The sequence below is a fragment of the Geotrypetes seraphini genome, chromosome 10 (assembly GCF_902459505.1).
Source record: "Geotrypetes seraphini chromosome 10, aGeoSer1.1, whole genome shotgun sequence".
Taxonomy (NCBI): domain Eukaryota; kingdom Metazoa; phylum Chordata; class Amphibia; order Gymnophiona; family Dermophiidae; genus Geotrypetes; species Geotrypetes seraphini.
The window spans coordinates 130,327,357-130,343,283 of NC_047093.1; the positions used below are offsets into that span (position 1 = coordinate 130,327,357).

The 15,927-nt window shown below is 43.0% G+C and overlaps 1 protein-coding gene across 1 annotated transcript in view; it reads left to right on the top strand.

Moving 5' to 3' along the window:
- The window catches only part of KIFAP3 (kinesin associated protein 3), a 151,070-nt gene that overhangs the window by 116,782 nt on the left and 18,361 nt on the right, over nucleotides 1–15,927 (top strand). The window contains exon 19 of the mRNA XM_033961530.1: nucleotides 6,105–6,204. Coding sequence (XP_033817421.1) covers nucleotides 6,105–6,204 — 100 coding nt within the window. The remainder of the gene's footprint in view (nucleotides 1–6,104; nucleotides 6,205–15,927) is intronic.

The window sequence follows — 15,927 nt, forward strand, 5'->3', positions numbered from 1 at the left end:
CTGTACAGACTACCAACCTTCTCTTCATCTCCAAGATCCTTGAAAAGACTGTACTATCACAACTCCAGGCCTTCATCGACAGACAGAATGCCCTATCCTCTTACCAGTCTGGCTTCAGAAAATTCCATAGCACAGAAACGGTCATAGCAGACATCATTGATGACTGCTGGAATATACTAGACAAAGGAAACAATGGGCTACTGGTCCTTCTAGACCTCGGTGACACCTTTGATACCATCAATCACCCCTGCCTACTTGCCAGACTCGCAAATATTGGAATTGGAGATCGAGCACTCCAATGGTTCTCGGCATTGCTAAGCCATAGGACCCAAAGCCATCCTACTGCAACCTAAACCAATAAAATATGGAGTACCACAAAGCGCCCTTCTGTTCCCTCTGCTTTTCAACCTCTATATCAGACCAGTGATAGAAATCACCTTAAAATACCAAATAAAAATCCACTCATTTGCAGACGACATACAATTGTACCTACCGCTAGGCACAAACCGAGACATTCAAATCTCCAAACTACTCAACTGCCTCTCAGAAGTAAAAAGCTGGATGACCCAAAACAAGCTGCAACTAAACATGGATACAGAGAGGTAACCTCAAAATCACCCACCCGTCAGTCTCTTGGGAATCCGTCAGTCTGACAGCCAAAGACAAAAGTACGCAGCCTAGGGGTGATCTTTGACAGCGACTTTTCGCTCTCTGACCATATCTTCCAAGTGGTATCCGCCTCGTTCTACTACCTCCGGCAATTACAGAAAATCAAACAATACTTCTCTGAACTGGACTTCTCTCGACTACTCTTTGCCCTCTCCTGTATGGATTACTGTAGCACGCTCCTAAACGGGCTCACTACAAAAAACCTCCATAGACTACGAGTACAAAATGCTGCCATCTGACTCCCAAAGAATCTTCACATACGAGACCCGATCACCCCAGTGTTACACGCTGCCTACTGGCTCCCAATCAACAAAAGATGTATATTCATATGCTTAGTAATGGCCTACAAACTCTTCCACGACTTAGTACCGGCTTGTATGGCCTACAAACTTCCGCCCTACACTCCAAATCGACTGCTTTGCTCACTAGAAGAAAAGTGATTACAAGCACCCTCAGGACACGCCCTCCACCTTGAAAGCACCCCAAAAAGATCTTACTGCGGCTCTGGAACACACTACCTACCCACATAAGATCACTAGAAGGTCTACTGAACTTCAGGAAGGCAATAAAAACTCACCTCTTACCCAACCCTTTATGAGAATGCGCAAATACAAATTCCCGAGACCTTCTGAGAAAGGGCACTGACCCAACACTGAGGTGCTTCGTCCTACCTTGCCATGTACTGTCACACATTAGATTGCTCATCATATAATGTTCTACCGTACCAAATCCTCTCCAGTGCTATAATATTAGCCTTCACTGCTATACATGGTCCCACCATGCTATGTCTGACCATGCCATATTTTTTTGTGCAGTGTTTTGCCACACTTTTGTCATACTGTTCACCATTTTTATCATACTATGATTGCCATGCTATGTCTGCCATGCTACGATTTTTCATGCTATGTTTGCCACACAATGTTTGCCGTTCCATACCTACCACGTTATGTTTGTTCATGCTACGATTGCCTTACTATTTTGCTATGTCATGTTAGCAATAGTTTGTAATACTGTTTGCCATGCTTTGTTTTGCCATTTTTGTCAATATTTGGCATGCTATCTTTTACCATACTTTATTATGTATGAAAACTTGTAACCCGTTCTGAGCATTTCTGGGATGACGAGATATAAAACCAAATAAATTAATAAAATAAATAAATATGGAATCGTAAGCAAACTTCCATCAATCAACTCCCTCTTCTGAAATCCAACCCTAGTTTTTGACAACCTACCAGTAGGAGGCCGCCTCAGCCACTTCCTTTTGGCATAACAGGCTATCACAACGGAGGAAAGGGTCTTAAACTTTATCATATCAAAAGGGTATTGTTTCAATTTTATTTCAGGAAGCCAAATATGCCATATACCTCAATCATCTCGTATGTTATATCTCATTCCACTTCTAGCAGCGGAACTAACCATCCTCCTTCAAAATAATGCAGTGGAAAAGGTACCCTACAAAACTAACAAAATAGGGAATGGAGGGAAAATATAAAAAATACAAAGAAACTCACTCCATTAATGAAAACCGCTGTGCACCAAAGTACTATTAACCATGAAAGAAAAAAGCCTCAGAGAATAGGAGAGGTGAACCCATGCTCTATCACCCAAGCATCTTAGGCAAAAAAACCTTTTGCTTGTGGTTAATTGTAGCAAATAAGAACTTTACAAAGAAATAGCAAAAAATATCAATGTGGAAAACCACTAGTTGTAATGATCATTTTGTGGCTAAGTGGCCACTGTCTCAGGGCCTCAAGTAAAATCCAAGCTAACCTAAAAATACAAATGGAATTTTATTGGTAAAGTACTCATGTAAACAGTTATAAGTGAAAATGGAATAAGCTTCCCTTTACTCACTGTTTTAGGATAATTCCCTCTGCTTGCTGCCATGGCGTTAAGTGTATAACTACCTATCAGAGGCAACCAGCAAATAATAGGTCCAGCATGGAAAAGGCACTCACACATCAAGAAAATTCAGGCTTCTATTCAAACTTTTTCCTGATTCACCAGAACACCTACGGCCTATGCCCCATTATAGATCTCTGTATGCTCAATGTCTATCTCAGAAGGGAAAAATTCAGAATGATATCACTCCCTTTTATCCTCCCCCTCCTAGACCTAATGACTGGCTGACCTCTCTAGATCTCAAAGATGCCTACACACACATCCCTAGCCATCCCACTTGAAATATCTTTGCTTCAAATTCCTCAACCACCACTTTAAATACAAGGTGCTACCCTTTGGCCTATCTTCAGCACCAAGAGTCTACACCAAAAAACAGCAAAAAAGAAGAAAAAAAAAGATTGGGACCAATGTGATAAATCAACTGAAATGTTCAGACAAAAAGGGTAGGAAGAATGCATTTTATTTTATTTTTAATATAGGGTATATTAACTAATTATATGTTTGTGTGCTTAGTATGAGAGGAAATATATTTGTTTCTCTTTCTGCAGGAGGCAGATGCTGAGAGGGAGGAATGGAAGGAAGTGATATGAGAGGGTGCAGGGAGAATAAGACAGGGAAACAGATAAGGGTGGGGGAGGGAGGCAGAAGGATGGATGCTAGGGTGGGGGTGGGAGGCAGAAGGATGGATGCTAGGATGGGACAAGGATGCAGCAGGATGGATACTATAGGAGATGAAGAGACAACAGGGCAGTTGCCGGGGAAGAGAGAAATAAAAAGCTGCCAATTGCAAGGGGTAAGAATGGAGACATATGGTTGAAGGGTGATGTTGAGATGGAGGAACAGAGGAAAGAGGTAGATTGAGAAAAATAAAGAAGATGGGTAGAGAAGGTTAGAGCTGAAAAAATGACAGTATTGAGAAGAGATGGTAAGAAACAGAAAATCAATGAGAACTAAGAAGACTGGGGAACCACAAGTACTAGGGGTCACTTAGAGAAATTGAAAGGGGACAGGTTTAGAACAAATGCTAGGAAGTTCTTTTTTACCCAGAGGGTGGTGGACACATGGAACGCGCTTCCGGAGGTTGTGATAGGCCAGAGCACAGTACAGGGGTTCAAGGAAGGTTTAGATAGGTTCCTAAAGGATAAGGGGATTGAGGGGTACAGATAGAAGCAGAGGTAGGTTATAGAAATGGTCAGGAACCACTTCACAGGTCATAGACCTGATGGGCCGCCGCGGGAATGGACCGCTGGGCGCGATCGACCTCTGGTCTGACCCAGTGGAGGCAACTTCTTATGTTCTTAAGAGGATTCTAGAGAGAGGAAATGAGAGAGAATGAACTTTAGGTCCCCTGGGTTGGTGGCTTGTAGAGAGCATCTTCTCGCGTCATGGAAAAAAATTAAATGAAACTTTGTGGATGAGCAGAGTGAAGAGAAAATGCATGGGTTGGAGGGCAGCAACATCCAGAAAAGAGGAAGTTTGTTTAGGTGGGTAAAGCGAAGGAAGCATAAAAGTAGCTGAAGATTGGAGGGTGGCCAATGTTTCGATGATTTTTAAAAAGGGCTCCAAGAGAAATCCAATAAATTACAGATCGGTAAGCCTGACTTCAGTGCCTGGCAAAATGGTGGAAACAATTATAAGAAATAAAATTGTGGAACATGTAGACAAACATGATTTAATGAGACGTAGTCAGCATGGGTTCAGCCGAGGGAGATCTTGCCTCACCGGTTTGCTTGACTTCTTTGAAGGTGTGAATAAACATGTGGATAAAGGTGAGCCAGTTGATAATAGTGTATCTAGATTTTTAGAAAGCTTTTGATAAAGTTCCTCACGAGAGGCTTCTGAGAAAATTAATGTGTCATGGGATAGGTGGCAAAATTCAGTTGTGGATTAGGAATTGGTTATCAGATAGAAAACAGAGGTTAGGGTTAAATGGTCATTTTTCTCAATGGAGGAGAGTAAACAGTGGAGTGCCGGAGGGGTCTGTACTGGGATCAGTGCTATTTAACTTATTTATAAATGATCTGGAAATCGGAATGATGAGTGAGATGATTAAATTTGCAGATGACACTAAACTGTTCAAAGTTGTTAAAATGCTTGCGGATTGCGAAAAATTGCAGGCAGACCTTAGGAAATTGGAAGACTGGGCGTACAAGTGGCAGATGAAATTTAATGTGGACAAATGCACATTGGGAAGAATAACCCGAATCACAGTTACCGGATTCTAGGGTCCACCTTGGGGGTTAGCATCCAAGAAAAGGATCTGGGTGTCATCGTAGACAATACGATGAAACCTTCCGCCCAATGTGTGGCGGCAGCCAAAAAAGCAAACAGGATGCTAGGAATTATTAAAATAGGGATTGACAAGACTAAGAATGTTATAATGCCCCTCTATCACTCCATGGTGCAACCTTATCTGGAGTATTGTGTTCAATTCTGGTCTCCTTATCTTAAGAAAGATATAGTGGGGCTAGAAAAGGTTCAAAGAAGAGCAACCAAGATGATAAAGGGAATGGAACTTCTTTCGTATGAGGAAAGACTAAAATGGTTAGGACTCTTCAGCGTTGAAAAGAGATTGCTGAGGGGAGATTTGATTGAAGTCTCCAAAATCCTGAGTAGAGTAGAATGGGTTAAAGTGGATAGATTTTTCACGCCATCAAAAATTACAAAGACTAGGGGACGTTTAATGAAGTTACAGGGAAATACTTTTAAAACCAATAGGAGGACATTTTTTTTTTCACTCAGAGAATAGTTAAGCTCTGGAACGCATTGCCAGAGGTTGTGGTAAGAGCGGATAGCGTAGCTGGTTTGAAGAAAGGTTTGGACAATTTCCTGGAGGAAAAGTCCATAGTCGGTTATTGAGAAAGACATGGGGGAAGCCACTGCTTGTCCTGGATCGGTAGCATGGAATATTGCTTCTCCTTGGGTTTTGGCCAGGTATAAGTGACCAGGAACTACTGGGCTTGATGGACCATTGGTCTGAACCGGTAAGGCTATTCTTATGTTTTTATGTTATGTACTCAGTTCATGTCTGGGCTAGGTGGAGAGTAAATGTGCAGGCTAGAGGTGAGAGAGTTGGGCTTGGGAAAGACTTCAGTGAAATTTGCAGAAATGTCAGATAGTTTTCTTTTTATTTGTATTGAACTTTTAATTAGAACCATTCAAAACATTTACATCATTAACCAGACTTACAAGGAAACATACCAGGTGTCATCTAATTTTAATATATCTTTTGCTTCAATAATAAACTATTTCCAGGGCCTATAATTATTCTAAACCAATTTTGCATGCAGAAAGGTAGCACTCATATGAAGAATCCTATTAACACGTCTTTTGGTAATTCAGATTGTGTGAGTATATTTTCTATGTATTTTTGCATGAATGCCACTGCATCCTTCTTCCTGTTTTACCGTTATGCTGTAAGTTGTTGATTGCTTGGATAGTGGACAGCTCAAATAGCTATACTATTGGAATTTGTGGCTCTAAAAGTTGTGATATCTTCTAGTATGTTCCCTTATCTCTCTTCCTTTATTTAGAAGGTCTGATTCCTTCTGAAGGAGCTGTGAGCCCTGATTTCTACCACGATTACCATCTGCAGAATGGTGACCTCATAGGACAGCATCCTTTCACCAGCAGGTAAATCTTTCCATTAAGATCATTTATTTCCGAGCTGTTTGTGAACTGACTACTGTAACTTTCACGTACATACTTAAACTGGACTTTCCAATACATGGAATATTCTTAGATTTTAACACAGAAAAAAGTGGGAACGGACAATGAATACTCCACTTGTTTTATTTCAATGAAGGACACATGCAACAGCTGAGGACCCGACACAGCACTGTGTTTCGGTGTCAGAACAACGCCTGCATCAGGGGTCACTATACATAAACACTTTAGAAAATGGTCATATCATATAAAATTGATGATGCACATGAATAAATAACAAAGAGGCCAATGAGATAGATAGATAGACAAATCGGGGGACAAGATGGCGCTTTAGTGAGGACGCTGTGAGAATCGCTCCTGCACTTACTGTTGTCCTGATTCGTCTGAAATGCCTAAAAGACGGGGTAGAGTGGCTCTCTCAGCCCGAATCTACTCTATCTCGGCAGGGTACGATTACCAGCTTCCTAACATCTTCCCCAGGGAGCGAACTGGCTTTGCCGAACGTGAGAGAGACGTCAGCATTCAGTAGCGAAGCTTCGCTAAGCCCTGTGGGACCTGCCCCTCCCCTGCAACCGCGAGATTGGGGAACTTCGGATGTCTCGCAGAGACGGGAAGTAACGCCGGCTGCGAAGGCGTTGGGCTTGCCGGCTTCCCCAACAACTGTGGCGATTACATCAAGACCAGGAGAGGAGAGTTTGGAAGGTTCATCAGGCACAGGACAGATACCATCAGTCCCTCCTTTGGTAAGACCTGCTGAATTTACCTTAGAGTCTATTTGGACGGCATTAGACTCTCTCCATAAACTATGCGCTGGAACCTTTCCCCTGGTACAAATTCATACAATGAGGTTGGACAAAATTGAGGAAGATTTGAAAGCCCAAGGGGAAAAGGTTATATACACCTAGACCAAAAGATCCAAGGGTTACAATCTTCTTTAATGCAAGATAGACTATTGTTGGCTAGGAAAGCGGAGAATTTTGATAATCATATGAAAGCTTTGAATCTTAGGATTCTAAATTTTCTAAAATTGCTAACAATGTCGCCTAAGGACTTATTCTATAGATTCTTGAAAGAAGTCTTTAAGTACCCGGAAGATGGACTTCCTTCTCTTCAAAAAATATATTTCCTACCAATTTCAAAGAAAAAAGTAGCTCCAGCCCCCGCAGCTCAACTTGAGTCTTCAAGTCCTTTGAATATAACAGGAAACCTGGAAACTTCTGGGGATGAAGTTATAAGTCATTCGACACTTCTGGTTGCATTTGTTTTTCACCAGGACAAAGAATCACTCCTTAGGCTCTTTTTTAGGCTGAAGGAGGCGATTTTTTTGGGATATGTTCTCAGATGTCTCCAAAAATAACACAAACCAGGAGGAAACAGTTTTTAGAAATGAGACAATTTGTGATTGCTTTGGGAGCTAAATTTCAATTAAGATATCCATGTAAACGTATGATCTATTTAGATCAAAGATCTTATATTTTCTCTAACGAATAGCTTAAGTGATTGACTCTGAGTATAAGGTTAATTAATAGAAGATGTAACACTATAATATATTAGGTATATTTCTTTTCTTTGATTGTTTTCAAAGTAATTCACTCTCTCTGATATGTGCATTGTCTCTTCCTAATGAGGACTGTTAAGAGTCATAGCATTGTTTAATTTTGAAAGGTATTTCTTTTTTTTATTATTGTGGTAAAGACTCTGATTATACATGTATAAATTTCTTTGAGATGTGTGTGTGTGTGTATATATATATATATACCGTATTTTCACGCAAATAACACGCACCCGTATAAAACGCGCACACGTGTATAGCGCGCAGAAATCACGATGATAAGCACAAAAACTTTGGTATAACGCGCTCACGATTATACCGCGCATGCTGCCCGACTCTCCGTTCACCCCCCTGACTTCCGTGCACTGCCCCGCCTCTCCGTGCGCTGTCCCGACTCTCCGTTCACCCCCCCTGACTTCCGTGCACTGCCCTGACTTTCCGTGCGCTGTCCCGACTCTCCGTTCACCCCCCTGACTTCCGTGCACTGCCCCGCCTCTCCGTGCACTGTCCCGACTCTCCGTTCACCCCCCCCTGACTTCCATGCACTGCCCTGACTTTCCGTGCGCTGTCCCGACTCTCCGTTCACCCCCCCTGACTTCCGTGCACTGCCCTGACTTTCCGTGCGCTGTCCCGACTCTCCGTTCACCCCCCTGACTTCCGTGCACTGCCCCGCCTCTCCGTGCGCTGTCCCGACTCTCCGTTCACCCCCCCCCGACGTCCGATTCATCCCCCCCCCGGCAGGACCATTCGCACCCCCACCCCGAAGGACCGCCGACTCCCCGACAATATCGGGCCAGGAGGGAGCCCAAACCCTCCTGGCCACGGCGACCCCCTACCCCCACCCCGCACTACATTACGGGCAGGAGGGATCCCAGGCCCTCCTGCCCTCGACGCAAACCCCCCTCCCCCCCAACGACCGCCCCCCCCAAGAACCTCCGACCGCTCCCCCAGCCGACCCGCGACCCCCCCTGGCGACCCCCACGACCCCCCCACCCCCCTTCCCCGTACCTTTGGTAGTTGGGCCAGAAGGGAGCCCAAACCCTCCTGGCCACGGCGACCCCCTAACCCCACCCCGCACTACATTACGGGCAGGAGGGATCCCAGGCCCTCCTGCCCTCGACGCAAACCCCCCTCCCCCCCAACGACCGCCCCCCCCAAGAACCTCCGACCGCTCCCCCAGCCGACCCGCGACCCCCCTGGCGACCCCCACGACCCCCCCACCCCCCTTCCCCGTACCTTTGGTAGTTGGCCGGACAGACGGGAGCCAAACCCGCCTGTCCGGCAGGCAGCCAACGAAGGAATGAGGCCGGATTGGCCCATCCGTCCTAAAGCTCCGCCTACTGGTGGGGCCTAAGGCGCGTGGGCCAATCAGAATAGGCCCTGGAGCCTTAGGTCCCACCTGGGGGCGCGGCCTGAGGCACATGGGCCCAACCCGACCATGTGCCTCAGGCCGCGCCCCCAGGTGGGACCTAAGGCTCCAGGGCCTATTCTGATTGGCCCACGCGCCTTAGGCCCCACCAGTAGGCGGAGCTTTAGGACGGATGGGCCAATCCGGCCTCATTCCTTCGTTGGCTGCCTGCCGGACAGGCGGGTTTGGCTCCCGTCTGTCCGGCCAACTTCCAAAGGTACGGGGAAGGGGGGTGGGGGGGTCGTGGGGGTCGGCCAGGGGGGTCGCGGGTCGGCTGGGGGGGCGGTCGGAGGTTCTTGGGGGGGGACGGTCGTTGGAGGGGAGGGGGGTTTGCGTCGAGGGCAGGAGGGCCTGGGATCCCTCCTGCCCGTAATGTAGTGCGGGGTGGGGTTAGGGGATCGCCGTGGCCAGGAGGGTTTGGGCTCCCTTCTGGCCCGATATTGTCGGGAAGTCGGCGGTCCTTCGGGGTGGGGGTGCGAGTGGTCCTGCCGGGGGGGGGGGATGTATCGGACGTCGGGGAGTCGGCCGGGCAAGAGGGCTTGGGCTCCCTCTTGCTCCGATCGTGGATGCGGGTGCGGGTGGGAGCGCGTGCGAGTGGTCGTTCGGGGTGGGGGTGCGAGTGGTCCTGCTGGGGGGGTGAATCGGGCGTCGGGCGGGGTGGGAACTATGTTTGAAAACTTTCGTATACCGCGCTCACGCATATAACGCGCGAGGGGTATGCGCGGTAGGTAAAAACGCGTATAACGCGCGCGTTATATGCGTGAAAATACGGTATATATAAATGATATAAATAATTAATAAAGAGATAAATCCATGTAGATACAGCAGATAAAATAGATAAAGAATGAAACAAATAAAGAATATAAATATCTTCTTTCTTTATTTGTTTCATTCTTTTTGTTTATATACATTTATGCATGCATTTTTATATGTATATATATATATATACATGTGTATATATACATACATATTTTTTGAATATTTTATTATAAAAATTTATTGAGTGTCAAGATTTTTTTATCTATTTTATATGCTGTACCTACATGGATTTATCTATCTATCTCGTTGGCTTCTTTGTTATTTATTCATGTGCATCATCAATTTTATATGATATGACCTTCCCGTGGGCATGCAATTCTAACTAACCAGGAACTACTTGAGCAGACCTCGAATATGCCAAGTCAGAGTGTTATACTGAATAAAATAAACATCCCCCATAAAATCTGTATGGGCAGAGGAGTGCCATCTGGGCTACAGGAAGAACACAAACACAGACCAGTTTTATTTTACTGGAGAATGTTTCAGCCTGTTGGGCCTTCTATTGTAAACCAAACTTCAAAAAATTGGTATTAATAGTGATGATCTGTCCTTAAATAACACTGGAGATGATATAGGAAAATGTGCTTCCCGAAATAAGAAAAAATTAGTAAAAACAAAGTGAGTGAAAGGACCAGTCAGTACGGGCCCAGTGCCCTCGTAACAACCGTTGGCCCCGGGCAGGTGTTTATGGAGTGACAAGCACTTAGAAATAAATCTAAATACATACATCATATTATCCTTGTATGTGTGTAATTATAGAAAAAATATATATACATAATAAATAATCGGGAGCACAAACATCCCCAGAAGCAAAAGGAGAGAAAATCACCCCCAAAAAAGTTCTCCCTGAAACCTAATTCAAAAAAAACAATATATGAAAAAACCAAAATACGGAAAAATGACAAAAATCACCAAAGAAATAAGAAGAATATAATATTCTCAGTCTCATCCATAAATCCACAACGCAGTGAGCCCTGTGCACCTATCACAAATTGTTTGTGAAAGTAACGAAAAACAGTGAAAAATACTTAGCTCAAGCGGCTGAAATAAATCCAAAACGAGACGAAGTTCAAAGTTCACCAATCATCACTGTTCAGTCCCGCTCGCATAAACTCGCTCAGTGAAGAGTCATAAATGTCAATCCATTCGCTCAGTCCCATGCAATCAATACAGCTGTTCAATGCTGTTCACCACACATTTTGGTTCCGCTCACTCGACAGGTCCTGTTTCAATATCCTCATCAGGAGGGAGCAAGAAAATCAGAAATGTTAGTAAACTGGCTGAAAGTTCGCAAACCCAGTCCCTAATATAAAGGACGGAGTAATCCACGGCAGCGGCACAATCAGGCTGCTTTATTGGTATTTATATTTTGGTTTCTTTTGGGCCTTGTATTGTGCCACAGCCTAATTAGAAACAGTGAATATTTTCCTTAAATGTAATTCCTAGGCAGTTCAGCAAGTGCTCTAATCCTTTTATTCCCCATGCATCTCTACCTCACTCGTCGCTCTCTATGCCCAATATCCTCGGCGAAGGCCAGTGCCGCGTACCCCCCCAACAAGCAGCTCACAAACCCTAAGGGTACTTATACCGCTTTATGAGAAACACTGCAGTAGGGAAATATAATTTTTTTAAATCTTTATTGATTTTCCAATCTTCTATAGTGCAATACATAAATATATCATATATAATAAGTCAATATAAGCATAATTAACTTTCAAATATACATAACCAACCAATTTCTCCCCCCCCACCCACCTAATGATAATTTAATAAAACGCAGAAACATAGAATTCCACAATAACCTTACCCTATTAGCCATATCTTTCCATCCTCCTACCCATCCCAAGTGTAAATATTTAAAAATCAAATTATGACAGAAATAACCCCCCCCACCACCACCCTTCCCTGGATGTGTACCAAAATAAACAAAAACTGACTCACAAATCAAAAACCTATTATAGTGAGGTAACATAAGATGTCAATGGGCCCCATACCAATTTAAATATATTACCATGCCCCAAACGATCAGCGTTCATCCTTTCAAATCTATAACTGGAGCAAAGATTTGCCCACCAGAAAGGAAAATTTACGCGATCATAGTTCTTCCAGTTTTGGGTTATCATCTGGATGGCTATCTCAGTCATTATAAGGACAAGATGGCCTTTATATTGATCCATAGGGGGCTTAACATGTAATAATGTTCCACAAATGACCGCCTCATACGTTAGTGGAATTGATGATTCCAAAATGTTATTAATCCTCCCCCATATTGACCTCCAAAAGTTAAGTATCAAAGGACAATAAAACAGATGATCCAGTGTCCCAAAGTCTAGATGACAGTGTCAGCATCTATTAGATTTAATAATAATAATAATAACTTTATTCTTGTATACCGCAATACCATGGAAGTTCAATGCGGTTAACAATAGAAGAAACTGTACATTTACAACGATGATACATATTATAGTGTTGTTACATTTACAGAGATGTTAGATCAGTCTAACTTATGCAACCGAACAGGGGTCCAAAAAGATCTATGAAACAGAAAAAAACATGTTTGTCTCATAGATGTTGACGCTGTACATTTCATCCTCCAAGTTCAAATTCGTGGCCATCAAGACGCAGAAATATACTGCTTTATCTCAATGCTCCAAATGTCACGAAGACCATTTTTTGGTTTTTTATTCAAGAAATCAGATATTAATTTATACCACCTGGCAGCCTATAAAATCTGTCTGGAAGGAAAGGATCTGCAGACTATAATAATTTTTTAGATTTTGCCAATTGGGGAACCCCTTCTGAATGGCTTGCTTCAACTGCAACCATTTATAATTTTGAGGGTTGGCTATACCAAATTTTTGTTTCAGTCGTGAAAACTCAAGTATTTTTCCATTTGACATAACATCATCTAGTGTTCGAATCCCTGCTTGCATCCATTGCTTCCAGAAGATCCTAGACTTGCCAATTTGAATCTTGGAGTTAAGCCATATGGACTGATATGTGGATTTCTCTACTGGAGTATCTGTTAATTTGTTAATAAATTTCAAGGTTTTCCAGGTGTCAATTAAAATAACATTGTCCTTTACATAACAGTTGCAGTGGGTACATCAATTGCCATTCTAAGTATAACCAATCAGGGAGATCTTCCATGAGCTCGGGGAGGATTCAATATATACCCTGGCCTATTATATAGGCTTGATGGTACCTATAAAAGTTGGGAAAATTTATCCCACCCACCGCAATTGGTTTTTGTAACGATACTAAAGCAATTCGAGCAGTTTTACCCCTGAAAATAAGCTGGCAACATACCCATTTGGTAACAAACCACAGGCAAAATCATCATTTTAACTGTCTGGACTCTCCCCCACCAAGACAGATGAAATGGGTTCCATTGCTCACACATTTCTGTGACCTTCAGCAATAAGGATCTTTCATATACCTTCATTGTTTCTTCCAGTGTTTCCTGAATCCAAATGCCTAAATATTTTATACCCTCTTCCTTCCAAAGAAAAAGGAATGTGTCAAATAATCCTTTTGGACAGTATACGTTTAGCGGAAGAACCTCTATAGGGGAATATAATTGACTGTGGTAGCATGGACCCACTACTAGGTTTGGAACCCTCAGAAATACAGCCAGACAGAAGAGGAATAAAAACAAACACTTTTATTGTACAAGCCTGTTTAGCTCACAGTATTTTTTTTTTTTTAGTTCAATCTTTTTATTGAAGAGTAACAGAAAAGGTATATAAAGCCACTTTGAGGGGAGAGGTGATCAGCCTAATGCCATGGCAAAAAAAACAATTTAATAAACAAATCAATGATTTAGAGTCAGATATTAAAATACTAGAAACCCAATTTATAGCTAATTTCCTGCAGTCTTATAGTCCTGACCCTGGCTCCACAATCTCAATTTGCTGTCAGGGTTTTCTGTAACCTTCCCATAGTCCTGTCCCTGACATGGCTTTTCTACAGGTTCATGAAATACTTTCCTGGTCAACGTTCGTTAGAATACACATTTTTGTGGATATCTTTTGTTTCATGAGTAAATCAAGGAAAATTTTTTGTTGTTTACCTGCAATTACATCACTTTCTTTTCCAGAGATTTAAAAAAAAAAAAAAGATTTGACATCAATATTTGAACACTTCTTAAGAAAGAACTGAATATTTCATGAGTTGATAAGCCCCAAGGGCAGAGACCTGTGAACTAAAATGCATTCCCCCTATTCCTAAGAGTAATAAGGCTGAAAATACCTGACCCACCCAATTTCGGATTAACTTATCATATTCTTTTTGGTCATTTGAGTCTCCTATAGGAGAACCACTTGGACCTTCTGGTGTTTCAGATATTGTAGTAACTTGGTCCATAGGAATGCCATTAATATTCAGGGAAACAATTTTTAATTTAGTTTCTATCTCTCTATGTCCCAGTTGCGTGAGAGTGATATCAGAGTAAGATCTGTTGATACTACTCTCTGTAGCCACTTCAGTTGCTTCCAGTAGCTGCCATTGACCACTTTGTCTCCTGGTTTGATAGATCATATCTTTTTGTCTATCCCAACCATTTTAACCTGAACCCCGACATCCCTGTGCAAAAGTTTCACGTTCCTGGACTATTCAAAAATCTCTGTTGAATATTCTGTTGTAAGGTCATTGGTGCAGTAGTCTGGTCCTCACCCAGAGATGTCACCTTGGTCTGCTGCGTGATATTTGATCTTGTTTCCACGTGAGTTGATCCAGAACCAAACCCCTCCCCCCCAAAAAAAAACTAAGCCTAAAAGAACCTTGCTCCACTTGTACTGGCCTTCCAACAACGACCTAATCTTGAGTTTAACCCCCCCCCCCAAGAAAATTGCACAAGTCCTTACAAATATACTACATTGTACAGTGCACCAGTATATATCACAGGACCCCATGGTTGCCAACAGAGGAAAGACATTCAACAAGATAGCAGAACTATGAATATAATTCTCTATTGTATATTATTCAGTGCAGAAAACTGACGAATGATGCTACATTAGGGAAACAAGCCAGATGTCAAAAGTAAAACTCAACTCGTATAAACGTAAGATCCCTTGCCAGAATGCAGGCTAAGATGACACCTCTGTGGGGAAGCACTCTTTGGCAACAAACCACTGCACCAATGACCTTATGAGAATTTGAAAATATTCCAAGAACTATAGACTTTTTGAAGTTAAAATGATCAGACACTTTGCAACTGGCATGAGAGGCTGAAACAAAGATTTAGGCTTTCTGACTCATTATGAGCCATTAAGCCCTTTAAAAAAAAGCTATAGGGCTGGAGAGGGGAGAAGGATTGGAGGTTTGATCACCCATCAACCTCTTTTTGTTAACCCATTGTTTCCCCTTCAGACTTAAGGCTAGATTCACTAACCTGCCGATCGTGGCTGATCTGTGGCCGATCCGCGGCAGGCCGACTACAACGGGTCAGTATTTAAATGGGGGCGATCGGAGGAACGCCCCCCTCCGACCACATGGATCGCTAGTGAGCGATCTTGAAGCATGTGCACATCATCTTCTTTGCCTGTAGATGGTCGGCGCATGCTTACAAAAGCATCAATTTTTTTTTTTTTTTCCTTTTAACTTTACTTTCGAGCCCGTGGTTTTAACCCGCTTTAAACCCGCAGTTTAAAACCACGGGCTTGCACTGCGGGGAAGGGCAGGAGAGTCGGGGCAGAGAGCAGAAGATCGGGGCAGATAAATACCCTGCAAAAATAATTTGCCGATCAGCACAGCAAGGCAGAATTCAAGTCATGTATCTCCCCTAGTGCCTGTGTGGAAATGCAAGTACTGGCATTCTAGTACAAAATTCCACAGCCAGCCGCACTACTCCTCGGCTTCGAGCAAGGTATTCTTACATTTATCTTCCTATTTGTTCTTAAAACAGTATTTC